The 24,588-nt window shown below is 37.5% G+C and overlaps 2 protein-coding genes across 2 annotated transcripts; one reads left to right on the top strand and one right to left on the bottom strand.

Moving 5' to 3' along the window:
* Positions 1 to 1,730: 1,730 nt before the first annotated feature.
* LOC114249932 (membrane-bound acylglycerophosphatidylinositol O-acyltransferase frj) lies at positions 1,731 to 11,313 on the top strand. Its single transcript, XM_028183648.2, has 7 exons — positions 1,731 to 2,209; positions 2,679 to 2,959; positions 4,048 to 4,199; positions 4,694 to 4,926; positions 7,472 to 7,657; positions 9,514 to 9,646; positions 10,839 to 11,313. Exons 1-7 carry the CDS (start codon positions 2,001 to 2,003, stop codon positions 11,052 to 11,054), a joined length of 1,410 nt encoding a protein of 469 aa, XP_028039449.2. The 5' UTR covers positions 1,731 to 2,000; the 3' UTR covers positions 11,055 to 11,313.
* Positions 11,314 to 12,014: 701 nt separating this feature from the next.
* Pdxk (pyridoxal kinase) lies at positions 12,015 to 23,396 on the bottom strand. The gene is made up of 5 exons (XM_028183646.2): positions 23,034 to 23,396; positions 22,075 to 22,318; positions 15,806 to 16,072; positions 14,615 to 14,794; positions 12,015 to 13,759 (listed from the first exon to the last, which is right to left on the bottom strand). The coding sequence occupies exons 1-5, from the start codon at positions 23,124 to 23,126 to the stop codon at positions 13,647 to 13,649; spliced, it is 897 nt and encodes a 298-aa protein (XP_028039447.2). The 5' UTR covers positions 23,127 to 23,396; the 3' UTR covers positions 12,015 to 13,646.
* Between the last annotated feature and the right edge of the window lie 1,192 nt (positions 23,397 to 24,588).

The raw sequence follows: 24,588 nt of genomic DNA, 5'->3' as shown, positions 1-24,588 counted from the left end.
CAAATATTAATTGTAATTAAAAGAAATCTTCATACCAACGTACCAGTGCCACCACTGTATTGTAGGATAGGACAGCTAATATAAACAAATAGGTATATTACACATAACAATATGTATTTGGAAAAATAAGGCATAGCACATTAATACTGCAATAATAAATGAAAAGTAGATTTTTTTGTTGGTAGAACAAGAGTGCTACCGTACTGTGAATTATTTTTTAGACTAACACACTAAATACTCATCTGTGAACAGGCTATATTGTAAAGTATATATTCTACTAAACTATGGTAAATGATTAGGAACTAGTCAAAACAATTAATAAATTGACAATTTTTTTTTATTAAAATTAAGTAATTTAAATAATGTACAATATTAACTATTCGAACAGTATTATAGGTTACTTTTGTTTCGTACTTGTTCACTTCAATCTATTGTGATATGTTTTCTTAGTATAGTAATTTCTGAAGAAAATACTTAATCTTTAAATTAACATATAATCTTGTACTTAGCTCCTATGTTAATAATATATTTTGTTAAATAGTATCGTACATATTATAATCATAGGATATGTGTATTGTGACAGAAAATGTAGACGCCACAAGTATAATACCCTAGCTATTTGCACATTAATAAAATAGCTGCATTTGTAAATCTGATTGTAATGGCCAAATTAGTCGATGACAACACATTCCGGTTTGCCAAATTAGGTAATACTTTTAAACATAATGCATTTAACAATATTTATATCATCACAAAACTATTAAAAGTAATATTTAAATAATAATAAAAACTCATTTAAAATATAAGCTTGTAAAAATAGTCGTAGCGTCGCCACGTTTCTTGATCTGCATCAGACATTTTGTTACATACCTCTGTTAGATAATACTTTTATTGTAAACCTACATTATGTGTAGTAAAATGTTTATTTAATCAACAAGTTGTTTTATTCCGTACTGATACGTACACTTTTATCCATTTTTAGTTTCTTCTTTTTCAACCCATGTCTACCCCATGGTGAGTGTAGGTGATATGCACTCAGTTCTTTTCGGTATTTTGCCTTTCGCATCCAGTCCTTACCGACTATTTTGACCTGATCTTCGATCCACCTCATTGGTTGTCTGCCCACGTTACGACGTCCAGTATGAGGTCTCCACTTCAGTACTTTTGTGACCCACAAATAGTCAAGTGCGATTTTTAGTTTATGTCCATTAATTGCTTCACAGGTTCCAGTCATCCAAGGGCAAAAATCAATTTTTTTTATTGTTTGGATGGGTAAATGAGATCACAGCCCACTTGGTGTTAAGTGGTTACTGGAGCCCATAGACATCTACAACATAAATGCGCCACCTACCTTGAGATATAAGTTCTCAGTATACTTACGGTTGTCCCACCCGTCAAACCGAAACGCATTATTGCTTCACGGCAGAAATAGGCGGAGTGGTGGTATCTTTCCGTGCGGACTCATAGGAGGTCCTACCACCAGTACCTAGAGACTACCACCTTTTTTTTCGGGAATGGACAGATATTTTAAGTTGAAATAACTAGCATATACTAACTTGTACAGAGAGAGGAAGTAATAAAAAAGAACTGGGGACAGGAAATTTTTGAAAAAGGGAAGCCGATCGAAGAATGGAAAACATATTATTATGAGCAAATGTAGTAAAAACGCCAAGAGGTGTTGTAAGTTTTTATAATTAGTTTAACAAATAGAGATTTCACGTATTTCGGTATTTTCACATCGACACTTGGGCATCGATAGGGTCTGATTACAAGAACGTTTAGGTATTCTACTGAAATATTAGTTACCGTGATTTTATTACCTACTCTTCACCATCTGACATATAAAACAAAAGCTAAGTTGGAAAATTACCAAAGAGAATAGAAATACCTAGTTCCCAATATTTTTTCATCGTTTTAAAAAAAGCATGCTTGTCATAATCGATTTCAGTCAACGATTTTAGATAAATTTACGAAAACAAAACATTTATATTGAAATTATAATGTGGTATGATATAGTGTATTACTCATCACTTCTCGTTTGCATATCGCTTGGGAGAAATTACAGAAAAATTTCAGATATCGAAATGAAGAGGAATTATGGGGCGGGCTTGGGATTTTTGGTTTGTTGCTTGCTGTGTGGACGATACCTATATCACGCTATTATCATGGTATGGGGGAATATTGTGATTATAAAATGCTGTGAGAGAAGGTGAGAATATCATAAAGTTAGTCTAAATAAGCAAGAAATTAAATGAAACCTTCAAGAGACGCTTCAGTTTTAGCGTATCGGTTAAGGCACGGCGAGTTTCGTTTAACCATTGTAGAATGAGAGAGAGACAGTATAGTTTATTGTACACTAAAACGTAAATAACTTTAAATATAAGTCATCATGCGTTTTTATCGCTAAAAGCGTTATAACCTAGGCAACCGATGATGAATCTAGGAAAATTCTAACGAAGCCCGTTATCTAAGTGCTAAGGCACCAGATAGACTCGTATCGTATGATGCGGTTAAGTCCGGTTTAAATGTACCATCAGTAACCAGTTAAAACCAGCTTACACGGGAGGTAGTTCAGCCGTCTAAACTAAAAAGGTTCATTTTAAATGTCTACATTTGCCTCGAATGCTAAAATTTGTAGTATAACTTAATTTTATGTTAATAATGTTTTTTATCCCTAGATACGTTCATCAAATGAGTCTGGGCTTCACTTGGTTGGATCTTCTATACATACATTGTAACGTAGATGATGCTATCTATGCTATATGGGTACATCAAACTATAGCTTTACGTTTAGTCGGCCTAGCTTTCGAACTGAACTCCGCCGACATGACTAAATTAGAGCAAAAACCTGGGCCGTCTTCAGTCAAAATAAACATCGCAGACGTTGATAGCATTCATGTGGAACCGTATGCTGTTGATATTATAGCGTATGCCTTCTTCTTCGTTGGCCTCCATAAAGGTGACTCAAAATTTAAGTGGAGTAATGTCTACATTTTGTTTACTTATACCTAGGTATAGGCAGCAAGCGTTCGACCTACTCGGTGTAAAATAGTCACAAAAGCCTATAGTCACAAAAGTCACAATAGTCACAAAAGCCTATAAATAAAGTTGGGCCTTCTATCTTAATATAGGAAGTGGAAATCCCATTTAAACTTATGTAGCCGCTGACATTTTTGACATGTAAGTGGAACCAATCAGTGCGAGTTTCCTCGCTGTAACACTGTTAAAAACGCGCAAGTTCGTGTCTGTATGCAACATTAGCTTCATGCTGTGCTGTTTATGATCTTCGGGCGCTTAATAGGTTAAGGGTCAGGGGAAATTAATGAAAAAAAGTTGTGTTTGCAAAATAGGTTGCTGGTTGATCGTATTGTGAGCACATACAGCTAGGCGTACTACCTATTTCTGCCAGGAAACAGTGATGCACTCCTGTTTGAAGGTTGGAAAGCCGTTAAACTATGCGATTGAGATTTACACCTCGGTTTAGAATAAATCAATAATGAGTAATTTAATTTTGGAAATCTATACTATATTTATCTATACTATAATATATACTATATTTTGAAGTCGTCGTGGCCTAAGGGATAAGACGTCCGGTGCATTCGTGTCGAGCGATGCACCGGTGTTCGAATCTTAGGCGGGTACCTATTTTTCTAATGAAATACGTACTCAACAAGTGTTCACGATTGACTTCCACAGTGAAGGAATAACATCGTGTAATAAAAATCATACCCGCAAAATTATAATTTGTGTAATTACTAGTGGTAGGACCTCTTGTGAGTCCGCGCGGTTAGGTACCACCGCCTTACCTACTTCTGCCGTGAAGCAGTAATACGTTTCGGTTTGAAGGGTGGGGCAGCCGTTGTAACTATACTTGAGATCTTAGAACTTATATCACAAGGTGGATGGCGCATTTACGTCTTAGATGTCTATGGGCTCCAGTAACCACTTAACACCAGGGTTGAGCTTGTCCACCAATTTAGCAATAAAAAATATATATAGGTACAAACACTTATGGTGATTATAAATCAATTCGTTTTCATTCCGTAGATAGTTATTATCGTTGGGCGGTATTCAATGATCATTTTAGGAACTCGCTCAGTTCTATCGGTGACTGCAGGACCCTAACCGAACAAAAGCTGAAGAAGGCATTTTTGAGTTGCATTGCCTATTTTTTGCTGCGAATGAAATATTCTCCTACGGTTTGTATATTTTACATTAAAACGAAATGTAAATCAAATTATGATTCAAATCTTGGCCAGAGGGTCACAGATGATGTTAGTCGACGGATGTGATCCCGATATCCGGCAGCCGAGTATACGATACACGTATTGGATCAGCGTCTTGATAATATTTGTAATGAAGCAGTCTTACAATGCGGTCTGAGCTGCATAGCCGATGTAGCAATGGAACTAAGACGTACTTAGTTTCAAGGTGAGCAAGGTCTTAAAGACAAATTACAATAGTTTTTCGGTCATTAACCTTATGCTTCTCTCCAAAAAAATGTACGATGCGGTTGTACCGAAATCTCTGAGTAACTCTAACTAAGTACTTACTATTATAATATGTGTGAGACCAGAGTTTAAAAAAGTTCATCGCAAATACTAATACAAATGTAACTTGATACTTGTGTGTTGAATACGAGACATAATGTTAATTTTAGAGTGATGTTAACATTAAAATTAATTATTTATAGGTTTATAACAACGAAAAGTTTTACGAAGATTACGCTGTTGACATCCGTTACTTGTACAATATACCGCAGCTGTTGATGTACTATTTACAATGTCAGATAATCAACTTGCTTTGCACGAGCGTAGCCGTAGAGTCGGGCTTCGGTTTATATCCGGCTAAATGTCAACCGATACCAGGATACGGACCTTCTACAAATTTGAATTTGATGAAGTCGGCATACGGGAACGAAGTTTTGTAAAAGCTGTTTACTATTTTCCTTTACGCGAGTCGCGTAGACGTTTCTAAAATTACATTGACGGTTTAATCTTGATTTTTTTTATTGTCACTGTATTATTTACGATGTTTCGAATACTTTAGGTACATAAGGGACTATTAAGGGGACATTAAGAAGACATCGACATTAGAATATTTTGCTAACTACCCTTTATTTCATATCAAAATATGCAAGAAGAGGTTACATAATCTGCTCAGATACAAGATGATATGAATAAGAGAATATGACACTGCGACGTTGGTCTAGCTAGAGCTACTAAAACTACTCTTCTCCGCATTTGTAGTGGTTTTTTTTTGTTATAAGGAATATAAATTGTACCGTTACGCTATGTACAATTAATATACAGCCATTATATGTATTATATACTACATACTTCTCTCAATTGAACTCGTGTCTCAAGATGGGTGGCGGCATTCACTTTTTGGTGTCTATGTATAGGTTTTGGTAACCACTAACTAAAGGTTTGCCGTGGGCTCGTATATTATTTAGAAATTAGACAATAATAAAAGGAGAAAATGTATACTCATGGGCCTTGGTATTGACGATGTCTATGAAGAACGAGAACGAATCGTAATTCCTCAAATTTAGTTAAAGGAAGCAAATATGCAGTTCAATGTATTGTTTTTTAAATAGGCACAATTCGAATTTTAAATGTTCTTATTACCACTTTTTAATACGACTGGATTCGCATAGCAAACACGACAATTTCACGGTACATTAACAAAGTAATAACAATAATAAGCTGCTATTATCTTGCCAAGATATACTTACATTGTATATCTGACTAGCTGACCCGGCAGACTTCGTAGGGCCTCAATCAATAAATAAAAGACCTAAACTTTTGGGGGACACATTAAGGGAAAAACGAAATTGTTATTTTTATTTAATTCCGAGCATTTTCATATTTATCTACCTTTTAAACCTTCTCTGGACCTTCTCTTCTTCCACAAATAATTCAAGACCAAAATTAGCCAAATCGGTTAAACCGTTTTCGAGTTTTAGCGAGACTAACGAACAGTAATTCATTTTTATATATATACCTAGTCAGGTCATAAATTCTGTCACATGTTTAATGTAAAATAATTGAAACAAGTTTATTCATTATTTAACCATTCATATACCAAAATGAACTTAACAAAACATAGATTCTTATGACACAAAGTTTATTCAAAATGACCTCCGTGATTTTGAATACAGGCCTTCAATCTGCACGGCCAGTCGTCTATCGCAGCACGAACGAGGTCCACGTCAATATCGGCGGCTGCCTTAATCAAGGATGTCTTGAGTGACTCCAAATTGGGATGAGGCTTTGAGCACGCCTTTTCCTCCAAGTGTTGCCATATCTTGTAATCTAACGGATTCAAATATGGACTGGAGGAGGGCCAGTCTTCGTGCCGGATGAAGTCGATTTCACGCGCCGCCAGCCAGTCTTGTGTGCCCTTCGCTCTATGAGCTGGCGCCGAATCTTGTTGGAATACCCAGTGCCTGTTATTGAACATGGTATGAGAAACAGGTTCCACAAGGTTCGTCAGGACTGTATTTTGATACACAACTGCATTCGTTTTTACACCTTTCTCACAAAAATGTACCTCTGTTAAGCCCCAATAAGAAACTCCCAACCATACCATGAGCGAGGATGGAAAATGACCTCGTTGGACACGCGGAATACGGTTGCTCGCTTCTTCACTACTGTGTGCGTACACCTTATCATTTTGTTTGTTGTAGCTCTCTTCTACGGTAAAAATTTTTTCATCCGAAAAAAGAATTTCCCGATATTTTTTTCCCGCGTACCGCTTCAACAAAGCGCGGCATCTCTTCAGTCTCAGGTCCATTAGACGAGCATTCAAACGATGTCCTGTTTTTCTTCGATATGCCCGAAGCCCTAAGTCTTCATTTAACACCCTTTTCACCATGGTTCTGCTTAACCCCATCTGAAGGGCCAACAGTTTCTGCTTAAGTTTGGGATTTCTTTGAATTCGCGCCTTCACAGCTTTTATCACTGCTGGAGTCCTAACAGACCGAGGGCGACCACTTCTTGACCTGTCATCTACACTAGAGTCTTCATTGTATCGTTTGATGGTACAATGAACGAATTTTTTGGTTATATTCAAATTTTTCAATATGTTAAAAATTTGAATTGGCGCGTAACCGCAACGATGCAACGCAATAACTGCAACACGGTCTTCTTTAAGCGTCCACTCCATATTTAAAAATGAGTAAAATTCTAAAAGTATACATTTTTATTTTCATGAACAATTCGAAATTCGAATTCAATAAACTTTTTTGTGCCTAGCATTCTAAAAGAAAAGTTTTTACTGTGTGACAATACTTATGACCTAACTAGTTAGATATCGATAGATATAGATAGATATATATAGATATTTATAGTGTTCGACATATGATCCACTTCCCTAAGGTAACTGAGTTTTGTTTGTGAATTGTCTAGTAGTTAACAGGAGATTAGAGATTCCTTTCAATAATCTTGGTTCTATGCAAATGTTTCAGCTCTGATTCGCCGGACGCTTTAATCCACTACGAGTTTAGTTTTGGAATGTTAAAATGTTACGATAACGAGAAGTTGATATTTGGACCGAAAATGAAAAATACAATTAGTAGTTGGGACATGCCAACACGCTATTGGTTTTTCACGAATATTTACAAAAGATTCAGTAAATCTAATGCTGAAGTCAGGCAAGTGTTTTATCGCAAATAAAAAAAAAACTTTATTAACACTTAAAGGATGTAAGAGAACTATTTCCTTAGCCAAAATGGTAAATTACGAGATTTTTTAATTTGAAAGGGAAATAAAATATAAATACAAATATTTACTAACAATCACGCCACGTTAACTGGTCCCGTGCTAAGTTCGTAAAGAACTTGTGTTACAAGTACCAGATACCGGAAATAAATATAATATTTTTATTATACACATACATGTATTTAATATACACCCATAACCCTGGAAAGACATTTATATTTATCATACAAATATCTTCCCTTGGCGGGATTCGAACCCGCGACCCCCTTGTGTAGTGACCATGTCACTTACCACTACACCAGACGGCCGTTAAATCAATTTGCCAAGTTAAATTTATATATGTATACAGTGGTAAAATATTATAAACATTATAAATTTACTGGTAGGACATCTTGTGAATCCGCACGGGTAGGTACCACCGTCCTGTCTATTTCTTCCTTGAAGCAGTAATGCGTTTCGGTTTGAAGGGTGGGGTAGCCGTTGTAACTATACTGAGACCTTATATCTAGAATTACCTAGAATTTATATCTAAAGGTGGGTGGCGCATTTACGTTGTAGATGTCTATGGGCTCCAGTAACACCAGGTGGGCTGTGAGCTTGTCCACCTGTCTAGGCAAAAAAAATATTAGTGTATCCCATAAAAACGCGAAACGACCTAGTGAAATTTACAAAAATAATCTTGCTATATACCTACCTAGAAGTTCCGAACACCAACATTCGGATTGCTGCCGAGCTTTTGTACACATTATTAACATCAGCTTAGCGTAAAATCTTTCTTTTGTCGTTTCTCTGCAGTCAATATTTTATGAAACGCCGATTTAAAGTAAATATAACTTGCACGCCGTGTTACACTACATCATTGACGGCATTAAGTATCCTCCCGATCCACTAACGGTGCTTTTAGGTACCTCAAGCACCGGGCATCGTTCTCGTCGAACCCGTCGCTTGCGACGAAGAGCTCGACGAGTAAATTAACCCTCAGACACAGCCCACTGAGTTTCTTGTCGGATCTTCTCAGTGGGTCGCGTTTCCGATCCGGTGGTAGATTCTGCGAAGCACGGCTCTTGCTAGGGTTCGTGTTAGCAACGTCATCAGGTTTGAGCCCCGTGAGCTCACCTACTAGTTAAGGCGACGCTGATATCAGCCTCTCAAGGCTATCAGATTAGGTAGGAAAAAAAAAGACGGCACGCTTACATTCCGTGCGTAGTGTAGAAATTACAGATGTAAAACCAAATGAAAAGAAACCATCGTGATTTATAGTATATCAGGAACCAACAGCCTGCAATTAGGGGAACGGTTCTTATACAACTTTTAAGTAAATGCAGTGAAGCATGAGTAAAATACTTTCAATTAATATATAAAACTAATATATGAGAAAAAAAAGTAGGAACATACATAGCTGTGCCGCTGGCGTTGCTCACGATCACGAGCGACGGAAGCTACTCACCATTTAGTGGACCGTATGGTCATCTGCTTACAGATGCTACTTTATAATTTTTCTATTGGTATTGGGTACGTACATATCTAGTTGTTTGTCACAGGAAAGTCTTTACTGTTGGCAGGGCTTCTTGTACTTCTACCACACGGGTAGGTACTACCATCCTGCCAATATCTGACGTTAACCCGTAAAGCGTTTCAGTTTGTAAGATAGGGCAACCGTTGGAGTATACAACTGAGACTTAGAACTCATTTAAGTTGCATGACGTCTATGAGCTCTGGTAACCACTTAGCACTAGGTAGTTAATGAGCTCGGATACCGATCTTAATATTTTTTTAAAATCCGTTTCAGGAGTGCTTCTTCATTTTTGGTGTGGACGATCTGGAATGGACCTTTCCTTTCGCAAATCATAATTTCAACCACACTCTGGGTTTATATGCAGCTCGAATCAGAATACAGCGAACTTTATAATACTAGTGGCGCCGTTAGTACAGTCAACCTAGTGTATTGCGTTTATACAATTAAGATTTCATGCTAAAATTACTTGAACGATTATCGGGAGTTTATTGATCGCCGTCGTTTACTCTGAGACGTAGCGTTGAAGTCTCTTTGGCATCAGACGTCATTTCGGATCCTCCCGATCCACTGACGGTGCTTTTAGATACCTCGAGCACCGGTCACTGTTCTCGTTGAGCCCGAACGAAGGGTTCGGCGAGTAGACTAAGTCATAGACACAGCCCACTGAGTTTCTCTCTTCTCGCGTTTCCGTTCCGGTAGTAGATTCTGCAAAGCACTGCTCTTGCTAGGGTTAGTGTTAGCAAAGTCTCTTGGTTTGAGCCCCGAGAGCTCACCTACATGTTAGGATTACGCTGACATAACCTCTCAAGGCTATCGGATTAGGTAGGAAAAAAAAACAAAAAGACATCAGCATAGTATCAGTTATCCCTTCGAACCTATATCAATATCGGTGATAAACTTATGAAGTCTCTGTTAAGTAGCTCAACGCAAATGCTCATTTGTCAAATGTTCGTTTTATGACATGTTAATTTTATTATGCAGTTCATTTTATCGTGGAAGTCGGTAGAGGATATTTAAATTGGGTATAGAATCATCTGCTTGGAAAAATGATGCTTGCCGATGAGCATTTAATAAATAGCCTATTTTTGTCGACTACGCAAAAATATAAGTCTCACCACATCATCCTCGTCACCATATTCCTTAACCTTTCCTTTAAAATCAGAAGTACGTTATGTCTTACTATTAAAATTTATCAATTTTTTGGCGTTGTCTACTTTTTTTTTTTATTGCCGACGAGCATACGGCCCACCTGATGGTGAGTGGTTACCGTCGCCCATGGACTTCAGCAATGCCAGGGGCAGAGCCAAGCCGCTGCCTACCGGTCGCTTCTTTTGTGGTATGTTGAAAGTAGGCACTTATATTTTCCCTTGTTTTTTATGTTTATTTGTTTCATATTTTTATCCTACGTAATTAACTGTTTGTTTTCGTTCGGTCTCGTCGAGCTATTCTGATTATATAAGAAGTACAGTAAACAGAATTACGATTAGTTCATTAAATAAAATAAACATTGAAACGAGATATGATAATGGTAGTGGTACTTTTCGAACATCATCTAGTTGCTGACCTTCCTTTAAAGATATCTTTTTTTTTATTCACAGATGAAACTTCCCTGGGACATTGGATTTTCAATAATGCGCGTATTCTGCCTAATTTATCTTACTCCTTGTTTTATACTTAACGATTCGGCTACGTTATTAAAGTACTACGGGTCCATATTTTGGGTGTACCACGTTATTTTGGTGGTTTTGACAGTAGGTGCTGTTGTAATGCATAAAACTAGAACTAATAAAATAGTTCATACATCAACGTTATAAGAGACACATTTGTTAAATGTAATTATAAAGTAATTTCTGGATGTATATTTTTTTTAATTACTATTGTAATAGGAGCTGAGAAGCTATCTAAAGATCTGAATCGGTCAAGGTTTCTTTATTTAATGATTATAAATTTCGTAAAAATAAAATATTGTTTACACTAGTTTTTAATCGCTACAAGAATCGGATACGTCATTAATACTTCGTTTCCAAATAAACCAGAGATATGTTTTAAAATCGTCACCACTTGATAATTTATGATCTTCTATCGAGGTATCACATTAAGCGATGACCTAGAATGACCTTTGCAATACTACATCATAACGGGGCGATTGATGATTAGCTCTCGACTATCACATCATTTAGAGGGGTGCTCATTTATTTTATGATTGAGGGCTTACTGGTGGCCCGGAGGCCTTTCCAGTTTCACAGGGACAAGTGGGTGGGCGAGCAAAGGCTCAGCCAGAAGGGGCGGGATTTGCTAACAGCTACCCGAGCGCCTCCAAGGAAGACTTAACAGCTCAAGAGTTGTTACCTGCTTCGCGAATGAGTTATTTTATACTGAAATGAAACAGGCGCTCTTTTAACATTTTCTTGTTCCACGATTTTGAACTTATTTCGACCAAAAGTTGTCTATGGACACCTCTACCTTTGAATACAAAGAAGGTATATTTAGATTTAAAAGCTTATGAAAAATTCTAGCGTCTAATAAAGTCACAATTATTATTAGAGAAGGAGGAAAAGTTAAAACATATACAACATAACAAACATATAGTGACAAAATTAAAATAGCAAATTGTAGAAATACTGTTAGTCCTAACTCCAAATTTTCCATGTTTATGTAAAAATCAGTGATCTTAGATCACTAACGTACTTTACTAGTGCTACAGCTACATAGTTAATGTCATTGACAATGTATGCAGTCGCCAGTAAGGAACAATGAATAAAAGAGCCCCAAAATAAATGCTCAACATTTATTAGCACAATAGTACAATAAGCACTATATATTCTACGATTTGAATATAAATCGATCGTTCATATCAATACCTCTTTCCAATATAAAGCCGTGTCCAATACAAGAAACTATTTTATTAAATACCTACTAATAGTTTAAAAGAAAAAACTGTAATTTAATTACTACCCACAGATTTTTCTCTGTTCCGTAATTTAGCAATTAAAGGATACGTTAAAAAATAGTAAATTTTTTTCAGGAAAAAGAAAATATCTATATATCTATATATTCTATTTCCATGCATAGACCATTGGTAAATAATTAATATAACTATTAACCTTACATGTAAAATAGTTTAACTAAATTAACTTCCTTATTTTCATATAAGACTGGAACTGAGGTATTGATTTGAATTATTCGTCGCTATAAAAACAACAAAACTTATAAGTCCCTCGAGAAACAGATCCGTTTAAGTGTATTAAAACAATATTTAAAAATATTATTGCAATTAATGTATTTCATTTTTAATTACATAACAATAAAATATGATTCTCACAATCTTTTACAAATAGAATAACAAGAAAACACAGTGTAACAAATAACAAAAATAGCTATCACAGACATTGAAACATTTGTAATAAATATGGAAGACTTTCGTTTGGTCGTGTGAATCTATCTAGATTTATTATACTACATAGTATCCATTTTAAGCCAATTGTATAGAAAAAAAAAACTGTCATTTAAGACAGGTTATGCATTGTACTGAAATCATAAAAAAACAATATGTTTTTATTATTTCGTACAAAACTTGAATATGAAACCAGTCAATGAATTTAAATTCGTATATTTGAAAAAAAAAAAGGAGTGACCGTTTGAATTTAATCTTATACAGAAAGCAAACTTTTGTATAATGACGTCAGCGTTCAAAAGCAAAATATAAATTTCATTCAAGCGCTCACAGCCCGGAAAAGGCAACTTTGAAAAATTAAAAGGATTCCATCACAAAAGATGAGATTTTTTTATTATGTTCACGTGAAATTGTTTCTCGCAAAGCCTTTTAATTTTTGGAATGACGATATGAATGAAATATCCATTTTTTTAGTGTCCTGGTATGCAGACGATCATACGACCCCCTGATGGTGAGTGGTTACCGTCGCTAATGGATGTCGGTAACACTAGGGACACAATCAAGCTGCTACCTACCGCATAATTGTTCTCAAATAAATTCTCCAAATCTGGACGGAGTGGGAATGATTTGTGAAAGAATTTTTAATATATCCAAAACATGGTATTTCAATTCGATTTCCGCTTAAAAGGACACTTTGTTCTAGAAAAGATCCGTCCTTATTTATTGTACAATGCGTTTGTTTTGTAAACGTCATTCGAGATTTGATCTAAAATATACTTAATACATTTGTGTTGTGTTCATTGATATCTATGATCTAACAATATACATGTGTTTTTTTTTAATTTAATCTAATTTCATTCTGGAGATTTAAAAAGAGGCAGACTTAGGCCTCTCGGTCAAAATCAATTTGATATAATATTAATATATAAGTACTAAAGTACATAAAATTATTGTCTTTTGATAGTTGAATATTATTCTATAATGAGAAGCACATTGTACTCCTAGATAAAATCTAGTTGATTTTCACAGCCTTTAATTTAATTTTTGGGTCTTCAATGACGGTTTTGTTTTGCACGAGACGGAGTTCAGTGAACCGTGGTGGGATTTTTCCGGTCAGATGAGACGCTACAAACAAAATTACACTTATGCAAAGCACGAAAATTTTATCTGTTTACACTTTTGGTGTTACTCAGTTTGAGACATAGGTTCTAAGTCTGGCTTTTGTAGTACAACGGCCGTCCCACTCTTTAAGCCGGTACGTTTTTTTTCTTCCTATCTAAGCTGGGTCTAGAGCAGCGATCGGGGAACTTTTTTAAATATTACCCCAAAATATTTTTGTGTAAGTTGATATTAATTACCCCATGGCGATGAACAAAACAAAACGAAATCGCTTTTTTTTAGTATCTTTCATATTATAGCCCCCGTGATAAATTTGAAAAGAAAACAATAACTAAAAGTTTAACGATTCTAAAGAAGTTTCACTTCAATACATAATTTTTATTCGCAAAAGTTTCATTTTTACCCCCAAAATTTCATTTTACCCCATTTGGGGTAATTTATCCCGGTTCCCCGACCGCTGGTCTAGAGATACCATATCAGCGTAACCTTAATTAGTAGGTGAGCTCACGGGGCTCAAACCTGACGATGTTGCTAACACGAACCCTAGCAAGAGCCGTGCTTCACAGAATCTACCACCGGATCGAAAACGCGACCCACTAAGAAGATCCGGCGAGAAACTCAGTGGGCTGTGTCTGTGGGTTAATTTACTCGTCGAGCCCTTCGTCGCAAGCGACGGGTTCGACGAGAACGATGACCGGTACTTGGGGTACCTAAAAGCACCGTTAGTGGGTCGGGAGGATCCGAAATGACGTGTTTTGGGCGATGTCGACTATTTACCATTTGGTCCGCAGGATCGGCTATGTGTGAAAAGTTCGCAAAGATAATTCTCCGCGTAAAACACAAACGCTCCGTATACACTACCTCTAGCCGTTTGATATGTATCCACCACAATACTCTGCAGAGTCGCTATCGTCTTTTCGAGGGCCAGTTTGACGTCGTTGCCAGTCAAGTGTGACCACGCGAGGAATAACGCCGCGAACAAGTCTCCGGTGCCCGTGAACGTTGCCTCCACTTTGGGTATTGGGATCTTGTAACATGATCCTAAAAATAACATTGATTTATATCAATACAAAAGATGAATCGGAAAGATTCGAAGAAATAATCCGAAATTGTTTCATTAAGATATTGTTATCGAAAATTCATGCACAGAAACATGTATTAAATTTTAATAAGTTGTTAATTTATGTGTACGTAGAGTGCAAGATATGCTATTCAAGTCAAACGGAATAAATTGCTATACGAACCCAAAATATATTATGTTCAAACCAAGCACGAATACGATTATAAATTATCGCTCTAGTAACTTCATGACAGCTGCATGATTTTTTAACTATTTGAGCGCGGACCGTCGATAAAACGACTCTCTATTAATGCCTTTAAAGCGCGGAGCGTCAGATTACCGACTATTTGCGCAGTTTGATTATGGGTATTAGGTAGGTATCGACCTGCACGGACGTGTATACATGCGCACATGTATAAGGTTTTTAATAAGTTAAAACATAACATTATGTAAATAAGTATATAAAATTATTTTGCTGTGAATTTAGTAATGATTTTTGTATTCTTTGTTATTATATTAGTTATTCCTTGTAACGTAGTTTAAAAAAATATCTATTGCAATTTCAGCGAAATATCGTCGTTGTCAAACCAAAATCGGCTATGTGCACTTTTTGAGATTTTTACTTTTTGACCTTTTCGTATAGTTCACAGCCCTATCTACCGTATAAAAAAACTGTTATGTGTCTATATAAGCTTTAATATTTATCTATAACTTTCATTTGATAGAGTTAGTAAAAATTCACCTTCTTATAAAATTTTATACGAAAATGTTTTTAGTCGTTAATTCAAAATAGAGTTTTTGCACATAGCAGATTTTAGTTTGACAGCGACGATATGTGAAATAAGCTCAGCACTAAAATGGTTAACCAACGACAGGCTACCCATCCCTGCTCACACGAGGCACTCGATTCTTATGTCATTCTATTTCGTGTGGCATGTTTATTATTTTTACAATTTAAACAAATCTTCGGCTAAAAAAGTCAAAATAAATACCTCCAGTACTAGCCAGGCCGATCATATTCTCCTCGTCACCCAGATCGGTACTAGACAGCACCACCGTCTTCACTCCCATATCGTGGAGCCTCTGTATGACTCTCAGAGCACCATCGAGATCCTTCATTGGAATGCCGGTGATCAATTCTGCTTCGAATTGGTTTGGGGTCAAAATGTCTGCTAGCGGTACGAGAACGTCGCGGTATACCGGCAGAATCTCTTCGGGTACGTACATTTTTCCATTATCACCCATCACCGGGTCACAGACTGGAGTAAGCACAGAATTGATTATTGCCTTATCTATACTAATCTATACTAATATTATAAAGAGGAAAGATTTGTTTGTTTGTTTGTATTGAATAGGCTCCGAAACTACTGAACCGATTTGAAAAATTATTTCACTGTTTGGAAGCTACACTATTCCCGAGTGACATACATTATTCAAATGAGGCTTGTGGAGAGTATTAACTGGTAGGCAGGCAGCGGCTTGGCTCTGCCCCTGCCATTGCTAAAGTCCATGGGCGACGGTAACCACTCACCATCAGGTGGGCCGTATACTCGTCTGCCTTAAGGGCAATAAAAAAAAAAAAAAACTGTAACCTTTTTTTTGAAAAAAAATTAGGGATCCTTACTAAAACTCCAATAATGTAACCCAAGGTGTAAAAAAATTACCTAAAATATTCTTTACATCGCGTGCCCTGCGAAAACTATTGATGATAGATTAAAATAATGCACTACGACATTGTAGAACACATTATTTACAAAAAGTGTCGCGACAGCATAATTATGTTTAACTATTATAATGCTGCAATAAGTGTTCAAATATCGTTGAAATTTTTGTTAAAGGCCCGAGCGGAGCCGGAGCGGGCCGCTAGTTAAATATAAATTGATCAAAATATAAATATACTATACTGTTATGGTAGAAGATACTATACATTTTCAAAAACAGAAACGCATCGGTTAAAAATGCACCGTTTGCATAATAAGTACATAATTTTTTTTTTTTTTTTATATATAATATTTTAGCGACGGTCCATCCTGTGTTATTATTGATATTGTAATTTGCTCATCTATCTATGAATATAATTATTTTTGTTTAAATTAATTGGCGTGTATTTGTACTTTAGGAAGATAAGATAAATCGGTTTAATTACGTTATTCAACTCCTAAAGATGTTATATAGTTTTCCATATCTAAAATTTGTTTACACGTCTTAATCAATGTAACTATTTTAATGCTCCACATATGGGCAGACGAACTCAATGCTCTCATTCTTTTTTTTTTTTTCCTACCTATGCTGATAGCCTTGAGAGGCTATTTCAGCGTACCCTAGCTTGTGTAGGTGAGCTCGCGGGGCTCAAACCGGAGAATTGCTAACACCGCCCTAGCAAGAGCAGTGCTTCGCAGAATCTACCACCGGATCGGAAGCGCGACCCACTGAGAAGATCCGGCGAGAAACTCAGTGGGCTGTGTCTGTGGGTTAATTCGCTCGTCGAGCCCTTCGTCGCAAGCGACGGGTTCGGCGAGGACGGTGACCGGTGCTGTCATTGCCTAAAAGCACCGTTAATGGATCAGGAGGATCCGTGATGACGTGCTTTGGGCGACGTCGACGGTTTACCAAACGGTCTACAGGATCGGGTATGTAGTTTCCGGCGGCCACGACAAGAGGGTTCTCATGTCGTGCCGCCTTCTCAAAGTGGCGCAGCGATGCCGACTGTAGATACTTACTGACGGGGTCGAGCTCCAGGTCATCGTGGAGGTCCACGTTCCTCTGGAACCATGGTGCTCCGACGGCTATCCTGCAGAATCGGGATTGTATAACCTGAAGGGGTTTCAAGTTGGTGCGGGCCGCGTGAGCGAACACTACGCTTGCATACGTCATGACGGGGCGTATGCAAGTTTTGTAGAGGGTTACCTTATTACGGAGGGACAGTTTGCTTCGTCTACAAAGCATTGGGTAGAGACGTCCTAGTATAAACGCGGCGCGATCGCGTACCGTTTTTACGTGGGGACGGAATGTCATCCCTCTGTCGAGGGTGACGCCTAGGTATTTGACCTTCGGGGCCCACGGTATGGGCTGGTCAAAGAGAGTGATGGGGCTAACGGCGGAGGTGTTTACGCGCCTATTGGGGAGTGGGGTGCTCGAAGTGGTATTCGGAGGGCGACCCCTTTTGAATAGCACCGCTGTGCTTTTCGTGGGGTTAATGTCTATTCGCCACTTCCGGAACCACTGTCCCATGGTGGTTACTGCGGTCTGGAGTCGCCGATGAAGCAACGACATCTTCCTACACGAGTAGTAGATAGCCGTGTCATCGGCGAAGAGCGCTAGATGGGTCTCCGGAGACCGGGGTATATCGTTGATATACAAACTAAATAGTAACGGGGAGAGTGCGGAGCCTTGCGGGACTCCGGCAGTCAGATGACGGGGACGAGAACGAGTTCCCTCTACTTGATATCGAAACGAACGGTTCGACAAGAAGTCTCGTATGATGAGCACGAGTCTGTCTGGCACTCCCATGTTGTACAGTTTGTAGATCAAACCGTTGTGCCAGACTTTGTCGAACGCCTTCGCTACATCGAAGAAGAGGGCGCCGGTCGGGATTTGTTTACGCCTATTTAGCCCTATTAAGATGTGCTCCGTGAGGCGGTGCACTTGTTGTACGCACGAGTGTTTGGCGCGGAATCCAAACTGCTCGTCTATTAGAATTTTATTCGCGGTAACGAAGTCCCAGAGGCGTTTCCGAAGGAGTCGTTCGTAAATTTTGCCTATCGCTGGGAGGAGACTAATCGGACGGTAACTAGCGGTTTCATTATTCGGTTTGCCCGGCTTGTGTATACCGATAACGTCCGCTTCTTTCCACACCGCCGGAAAGATGCAGTGCGTCATAGCGGCATTTAAGATGGTAGCCAACATTGTTATCAGTTGGACTGGTAAGAGTTTTAACGCGCGGTTGCGGATGCCGTCGGAGCCGGGTGCCTTCTTAGGTTGAAGGTTTTCTATTTCTTCTCTAACTTCGTCAGAGGTAATGGGGGGTAACGCGTCCGAGGGTGGCAGGGAAGCTCTGCGCTCGACCTCCCTGTCGACTGCCTCGGAGTGTTCGGGGTCCGCGTATTGAGTGCTGGTGGTGCACTGCTCTTGCAGTGCATCGGCCAGCAACTCTGCCTTGTCATCGTCATCGAAAGCCGGTGGTTGGCCTGAAGGGCGTACGAGAGGAGGCATAGTAGCGGTAGTTTCGGATTTGAGCGTCCTTGCTAGTCGCCAGTATGCTTGATGAGAGGGCGCGAGTCCTTCTAAGTAACTATCCCAATTCTCATTTCGGGCGTCGCTTAGGCGAGATTTTACATCCCGCTGTAGACGACGCATCCGAATCCGGTTTGAGTGCGTGGGAAGTTGATCGTAGGCCCGGATTGCCGCGTTTCTAACTCTTAGGAGGTTCCTAAGTTCGGGGGACAGTCTGATGCGGTGAAAGCTATCCTCCACATCGACTTCTTTTGAGGATCTTATGATCGCGGAAGAGATGTGATCCGTGATGATGTTTATGGATTCGACTGTGTCCTCGGGGGATGGAGTTGAATCCGGGCCGCAGGGGAGGATTGGTGGAGCGGCATCGGCTAAGCATTTGCCCAGCTTCTTCCAGTCCACCATGGTCCTCGTAGCTGTGACTGGGTTGTGGGGGCGACCGAGCTGCATAACGACAGGTCGGTGGTCTGAGTCGAGCTCTGACATTGCTTCGATGGAACGTAAGCGCAGAGTTACGTTCCTCAGCAGTGCCAGGTCTATAGTGCTCGGACGGAGCGCGATGTTATACGGATAACATGTTGGAGTTGGGGGACCGACTACTTCGAAGGTAAGGTCGTCTATAAACGCGTCGAGACGCCTACCGTTTGTGTTTGAACTGTGGCAGTTCCACCTAGTGTGGTGGCAATTTAAATCGCCTGCCAGGATGACGGAGTCTCCCATGCCGAACAGAATTGTATTGTAAAGGTTTGTCTTATGCTTAAAAGCACATCGTTAAGTACTTCTCTACACAAATACGTAGGATGCCCTTCCACTAGTTAATATAGTAATTTCCGTCTTCCATTGCGGAGCCGTTTGATAAGTGTTAGGTTGACATATATTTAAGATGGGTGGCGCATTTACGTTGTAGATGTCTATGGGCTCCAGTAACCACTTAACGTCAGGTGGGCTGTGAGCTTGTCCACCCATCTAAGCTATAAAAAAAATCTGAAGGAATACAGCGGGCGTCTTACGCGTAAAGCCAGACAGTGACCTTGCAGGCTAGAAACAAAGAAGAATCGGGCAATATAATATTATTTTACATAGTCGTTTAAACCCTTGCGCGATTCAGAACAAAATAACATTACAAAAAAGTAAACTGTTCATAGTTATTAGGTGTTTGGAAGTAATTACAAACAGAAGATTTTCCACCAAACGGGTGTAATTGCTCGGTAGGCCAACGGTCCAAATTGTTCAGAGCTTGTACATATGCTGAAATTTCGTTGACGAGATTCAGGCGTTCTGTCAAATATCTTGTGTTCTATATAGCTACCGCCACAGGTGTGAAGAAAGATATGTAATAGCCCCCCAACTGGGGTTGCTCTTGTTTTAGAAGAAGGAGGCGCAAAACACTAACGTATATTTTTTAAGATAATCAAATAACCTGCGTAGTTTATCTGCTTTTTGCAAGAGCAACTGAAGACTGTACCGCTTCTTTATGGCTATTTGTGAAGATGAGCGTTCAAGAAGTTCGCTCTCCGTTTGCCCTTAGCCGTGGCAATGGTACACCAGCGAGCGAGCTTAGGGTTTTTTTTTTTTTTTTTTCTGCGAAATGCTAAACTCCTGAAGTAAAGCAGCAGACACCAAGAGTCGTTGCTCTCATAGGCGCAGTGGTTGAGAACGACCTGTCTTTCATTACGTGGGTGAGTAAAGGAATATGCGCCGCTCTCTCTTCGACGCCAGGAGCGTATACCAGACAATGTGGGTTGTTAGGACATTTATTCTAGAAGGGTACCCATCTCATTAAGCTAAGCGATACTTGACGGATGAGACCGTAAGACAGCCCTTACTTCGTAAAATGACTAGCCGCAATGGAAGTTAACATAGGTTTTTCTTTTTTTTATCCTACCTATGATGATAGCCTTGAGAGGCTATTTTAGCTTCGCCCTAACATATAGGTGAGCTCACGGGGCTCAAACCGCAGTGTTGCTAACACTGGCCCTAGCAAGAGCAGTGCTTCGCAGAATCTACCACCGAATCGGAAACGCGACCCACTGAGAAGATCCGGCGAGAAACTCAGAGGGCTAAAACATGGACTTGTGAAACTAATCTAGTAAGTTTCAAGGATACATCCCTATGGGCGTGCAAGGGAAGCCCGGCTGAGAGGTCTAATAAGACTTTAATAGTGATTTTTGTACTAGTTTCCATTTGTTATTAATATTCACGTTTTCAAATAATTCTTTACCTAATAATATAATATCTTATAAATGACATTTCTATTGTTCTTTTGATAGTGTTGTTTGTTAATCACACTACATATCAGTACAGTACAATTGCCCTTGTTATTACCACCTGAAATATCTTATCTTGTGTTGCTAACCACAGAATTAACTGCATTTATGGGATAATAATAATTTCTATTGCTGGGATATGAATAATTATTTAAGCTGATGTTGAAAATTTTCGACCGATTTTTATTTGTATTAGGTGTTTTTTTGCAAGCAAATCTTTTGAAACTATTTTATCTTGTTTTAATTATTGAACTGTTTTTTGTGCTTAGACAGGTAAACAATCTATGACCCATCTTGTGTTAAATGATTACCCAGGCCCATTCGACACCAACAATGTAAAGGCCTCTACCCACCTTGAGGAATGAGTTCCAATTCTCAGTTCTATCTGTGGTGGTACAATTACAGATTACCTACCCTTTGAACTGGAAAGCATTACTGTTTCGCAGCAGAAATAGGCAGGATGGAGGAATCCACCTGTGTGTCCCACAAGACATCATACAACAAGTTCGCTATTCTTTCTCTTTTAAAAAAAAACATGTTTTAATACCTCATTCATATAATAATTGTTTCGAGTAAATAAACCAACAAATATAGTAGGTATTTATGAATCTTGTGAAGGAAAAAATAAGTTTTTCATGAACAAGGACATTTCTAAATTAAAATCTCTTTTACCAAGTAAATGTTCTTGGAACCATACAAAGAATTTAAAGGTAATACACAACACTTCAAATAAAATAGCAATAGTCAAGTATAATACATACCATATATTAAGTTAGGGTTTTTCTCTCTCAGTTGTTTTATTATTTTAGCTATTTCTCTGAGAGAATCTGGCGATCTTGAGTAACCAGTTAGGAAATGTGTATAATAGTCAACCTCATTCAGTGTCAGGCCTTCAACTAATTCCTTCATTTGGTCATTATTCAATACATAACCCTTGATATGCTTGTATGCTGTGTGTGTTGAAAACTGTACAGTATTTATGGAATCTACTTCAAAACCTAAAACCTGAAAACAAATTGCTAGTAAAGATCTAACTGCTATTAATTGCAATAACAGTTAATAATATAATCTTTACTGTTAGAGTTTTAGTCAATATTTTGGGAGTTTGAGAACCATTTCTGTAGTGAAGTTGGTTAGTAGTTCTTCTAATGATTTCCATTAAGTTAAGTTAAGCTTAAAAAAGCATAAGTTTTTTTTACTTGTGTACTTTCATATTGAAGGCAATGTTAAAATCAGAGGACACAATCTCAGAGTTGTTTCAGCTTAGATTAATTTGTAATATTTACTTTTCATATTAGTGTAGTGGTTCATTAAAATATGCTATGTATATATTTATTACAACATCTACAATATTTTGCTAAACAATTTTTTATATTGGTCAGTCTTCATATATTTTTTCATTATTTTAGCACATTAAGTAATTAACTAATTTGTTTCAGTATTGTTAGAAAAAATAACGAATTGAAACTTGAGATAAATAAAGGTCAATCTGCAAGGTTACTTCAATACAGTTAGTTATTCTCAACGGACTTTCAGAATTAAATTAGTTTCTTGTTAGAATAAATAAATGATTTTACAACTAACATTTACTTTCAATAGATTACTTTTGAGGATATGCAGAAAATTTATAAAAAGATACAAAGGTATTTAAAAATGAAGTTCTACAAATAAAATTATTGAAAGCCCGTTTACTATAAAATTTTGTATTTTTTTTACTTACTTGCAATGGAAAAACTGCACTTTTATTACCAACATAACCATGTACCACATGACTCTGTATGGAAAGAACTCTTGGAGTATCATCTTGAGACATTTTTACTTATAGTTCTAAAGCTAATTCTATTGATTAGTTAGATTAGTGCCTTTCTAATTGAACACTATATTTTATTTTACCGTAATATTATTATTATTTGGTTAAGTACTAAATAAATTTATATTACTTCTCCGATTCCTACGGGTTTAAAGGAGTAAAGTCAATTATGTTTTAAGCAGACAATGTATTGGCCGTAGGTTGCTACAGTTGATTGTTGATTTGGCAGATGACTTCTGAGTCTGACACGCCTGACAATACTAACACGTCTATGAAAATAAGTAGTAGTAGTTTTATTTTTCCAACTAGAAAAGCAAAGGGTCATTCCATACAGTCTAATCATTTATATATTATGTAAAAAAAAATTATATGAAATATGATAGTATGAAGTGAAATAAAATGAAGTTGATTATATAAAACATGGCATGAAATGAAATAAAATGAGAAAAGATGATGAGATGAAATAACAAAGTAAAATGATAATAAAATGGTAAAGTAATAATTTACTATGACTTTATTTGTGATGACGCAGAGGTCGGAGTAGGTAGATTGATTTAAGGTCGTTGACGTCAAACGTAGAGGATAATATGGATATGCCTCCAAAATACCGGAACTTCATATTTATTGTGATATTTGTTCCGGAATTTTGAAATGAACATGAATCTGTGTTTAAGGTGAAAAATGTATTAACAATATCAACCTACGCTGCCAGTGCTAGCAAATGGTGAAATAAATCAATATTTTATTTTATACAAAAACACCTTGGAATTTGGTTACAGTTACACCGTATTTGGTCCCTTTCTGTTGAATTAGAAATGACGCTTGTCAGTGTGAGACAAAACTTAGACAGGGCTTTTGTTACTCTATCTCATGTTCATCTATGTTCATAACGCATCGACCGCACTTTGGTTCAGGTAAGCTTTAATAATTTTCTTATGTAAGTATGTTTTAGGCCTTTTTATAAAGCATAATGTTTTTTATAGCATTTTTAAAAGAAATTGTATCCGATGAGGATTAAAAATAATTTGTTTATGTTTTTGTTTAATTAAAAATAATTGTTCATTGTATTCATAATAAAGGATTTTGATGTTTTTTATTTTATTCCATAGTTCAAATCCCGGAACTTTTTCCGTTACTTCCCGTACATTATGGATAAAATGGCATGTCCATATTATGATATCTTGACGCAAGTATATAAAATCAATCTACCTGTGTAGTCCGACCTCTAGTCATGAGTGATGACGTTTATTTGCTACATACTTTTTGGCGGGAACGCACGCAGTGAAGTTGTGTGATTTGTTTTATTTGGTATATTTAGTGTTTCTTCAGGTTTAAATGTGTAATGACGCTGGTTTATTAACTGTTTAATATTTGTGAAAGTGCACAAATGTGGGAAAATAAAACAAACCCCAAAGACGTAACTTCTCAGGATCCTTCAAAAAGTCCACTGAAAAAGTCTCAGTAA

Source organism: Bombyx mandarina, chromosome 08, assembly GCF_030267445.1.
Source record: "Bombyx mandarina strain Sakado chromosome 08, ASM3026744v2".
In the NCBI taxonomy this organism is placed as follows: Eukaryota; Metazoa; Arthropoda; class Insecta; order Lepidoptera; family Bombycidae; genus Bombyx; species Bombyx mandarina.
This window is presented reverse-complemented; position numbering and strand designations above follow the sequence as displayed.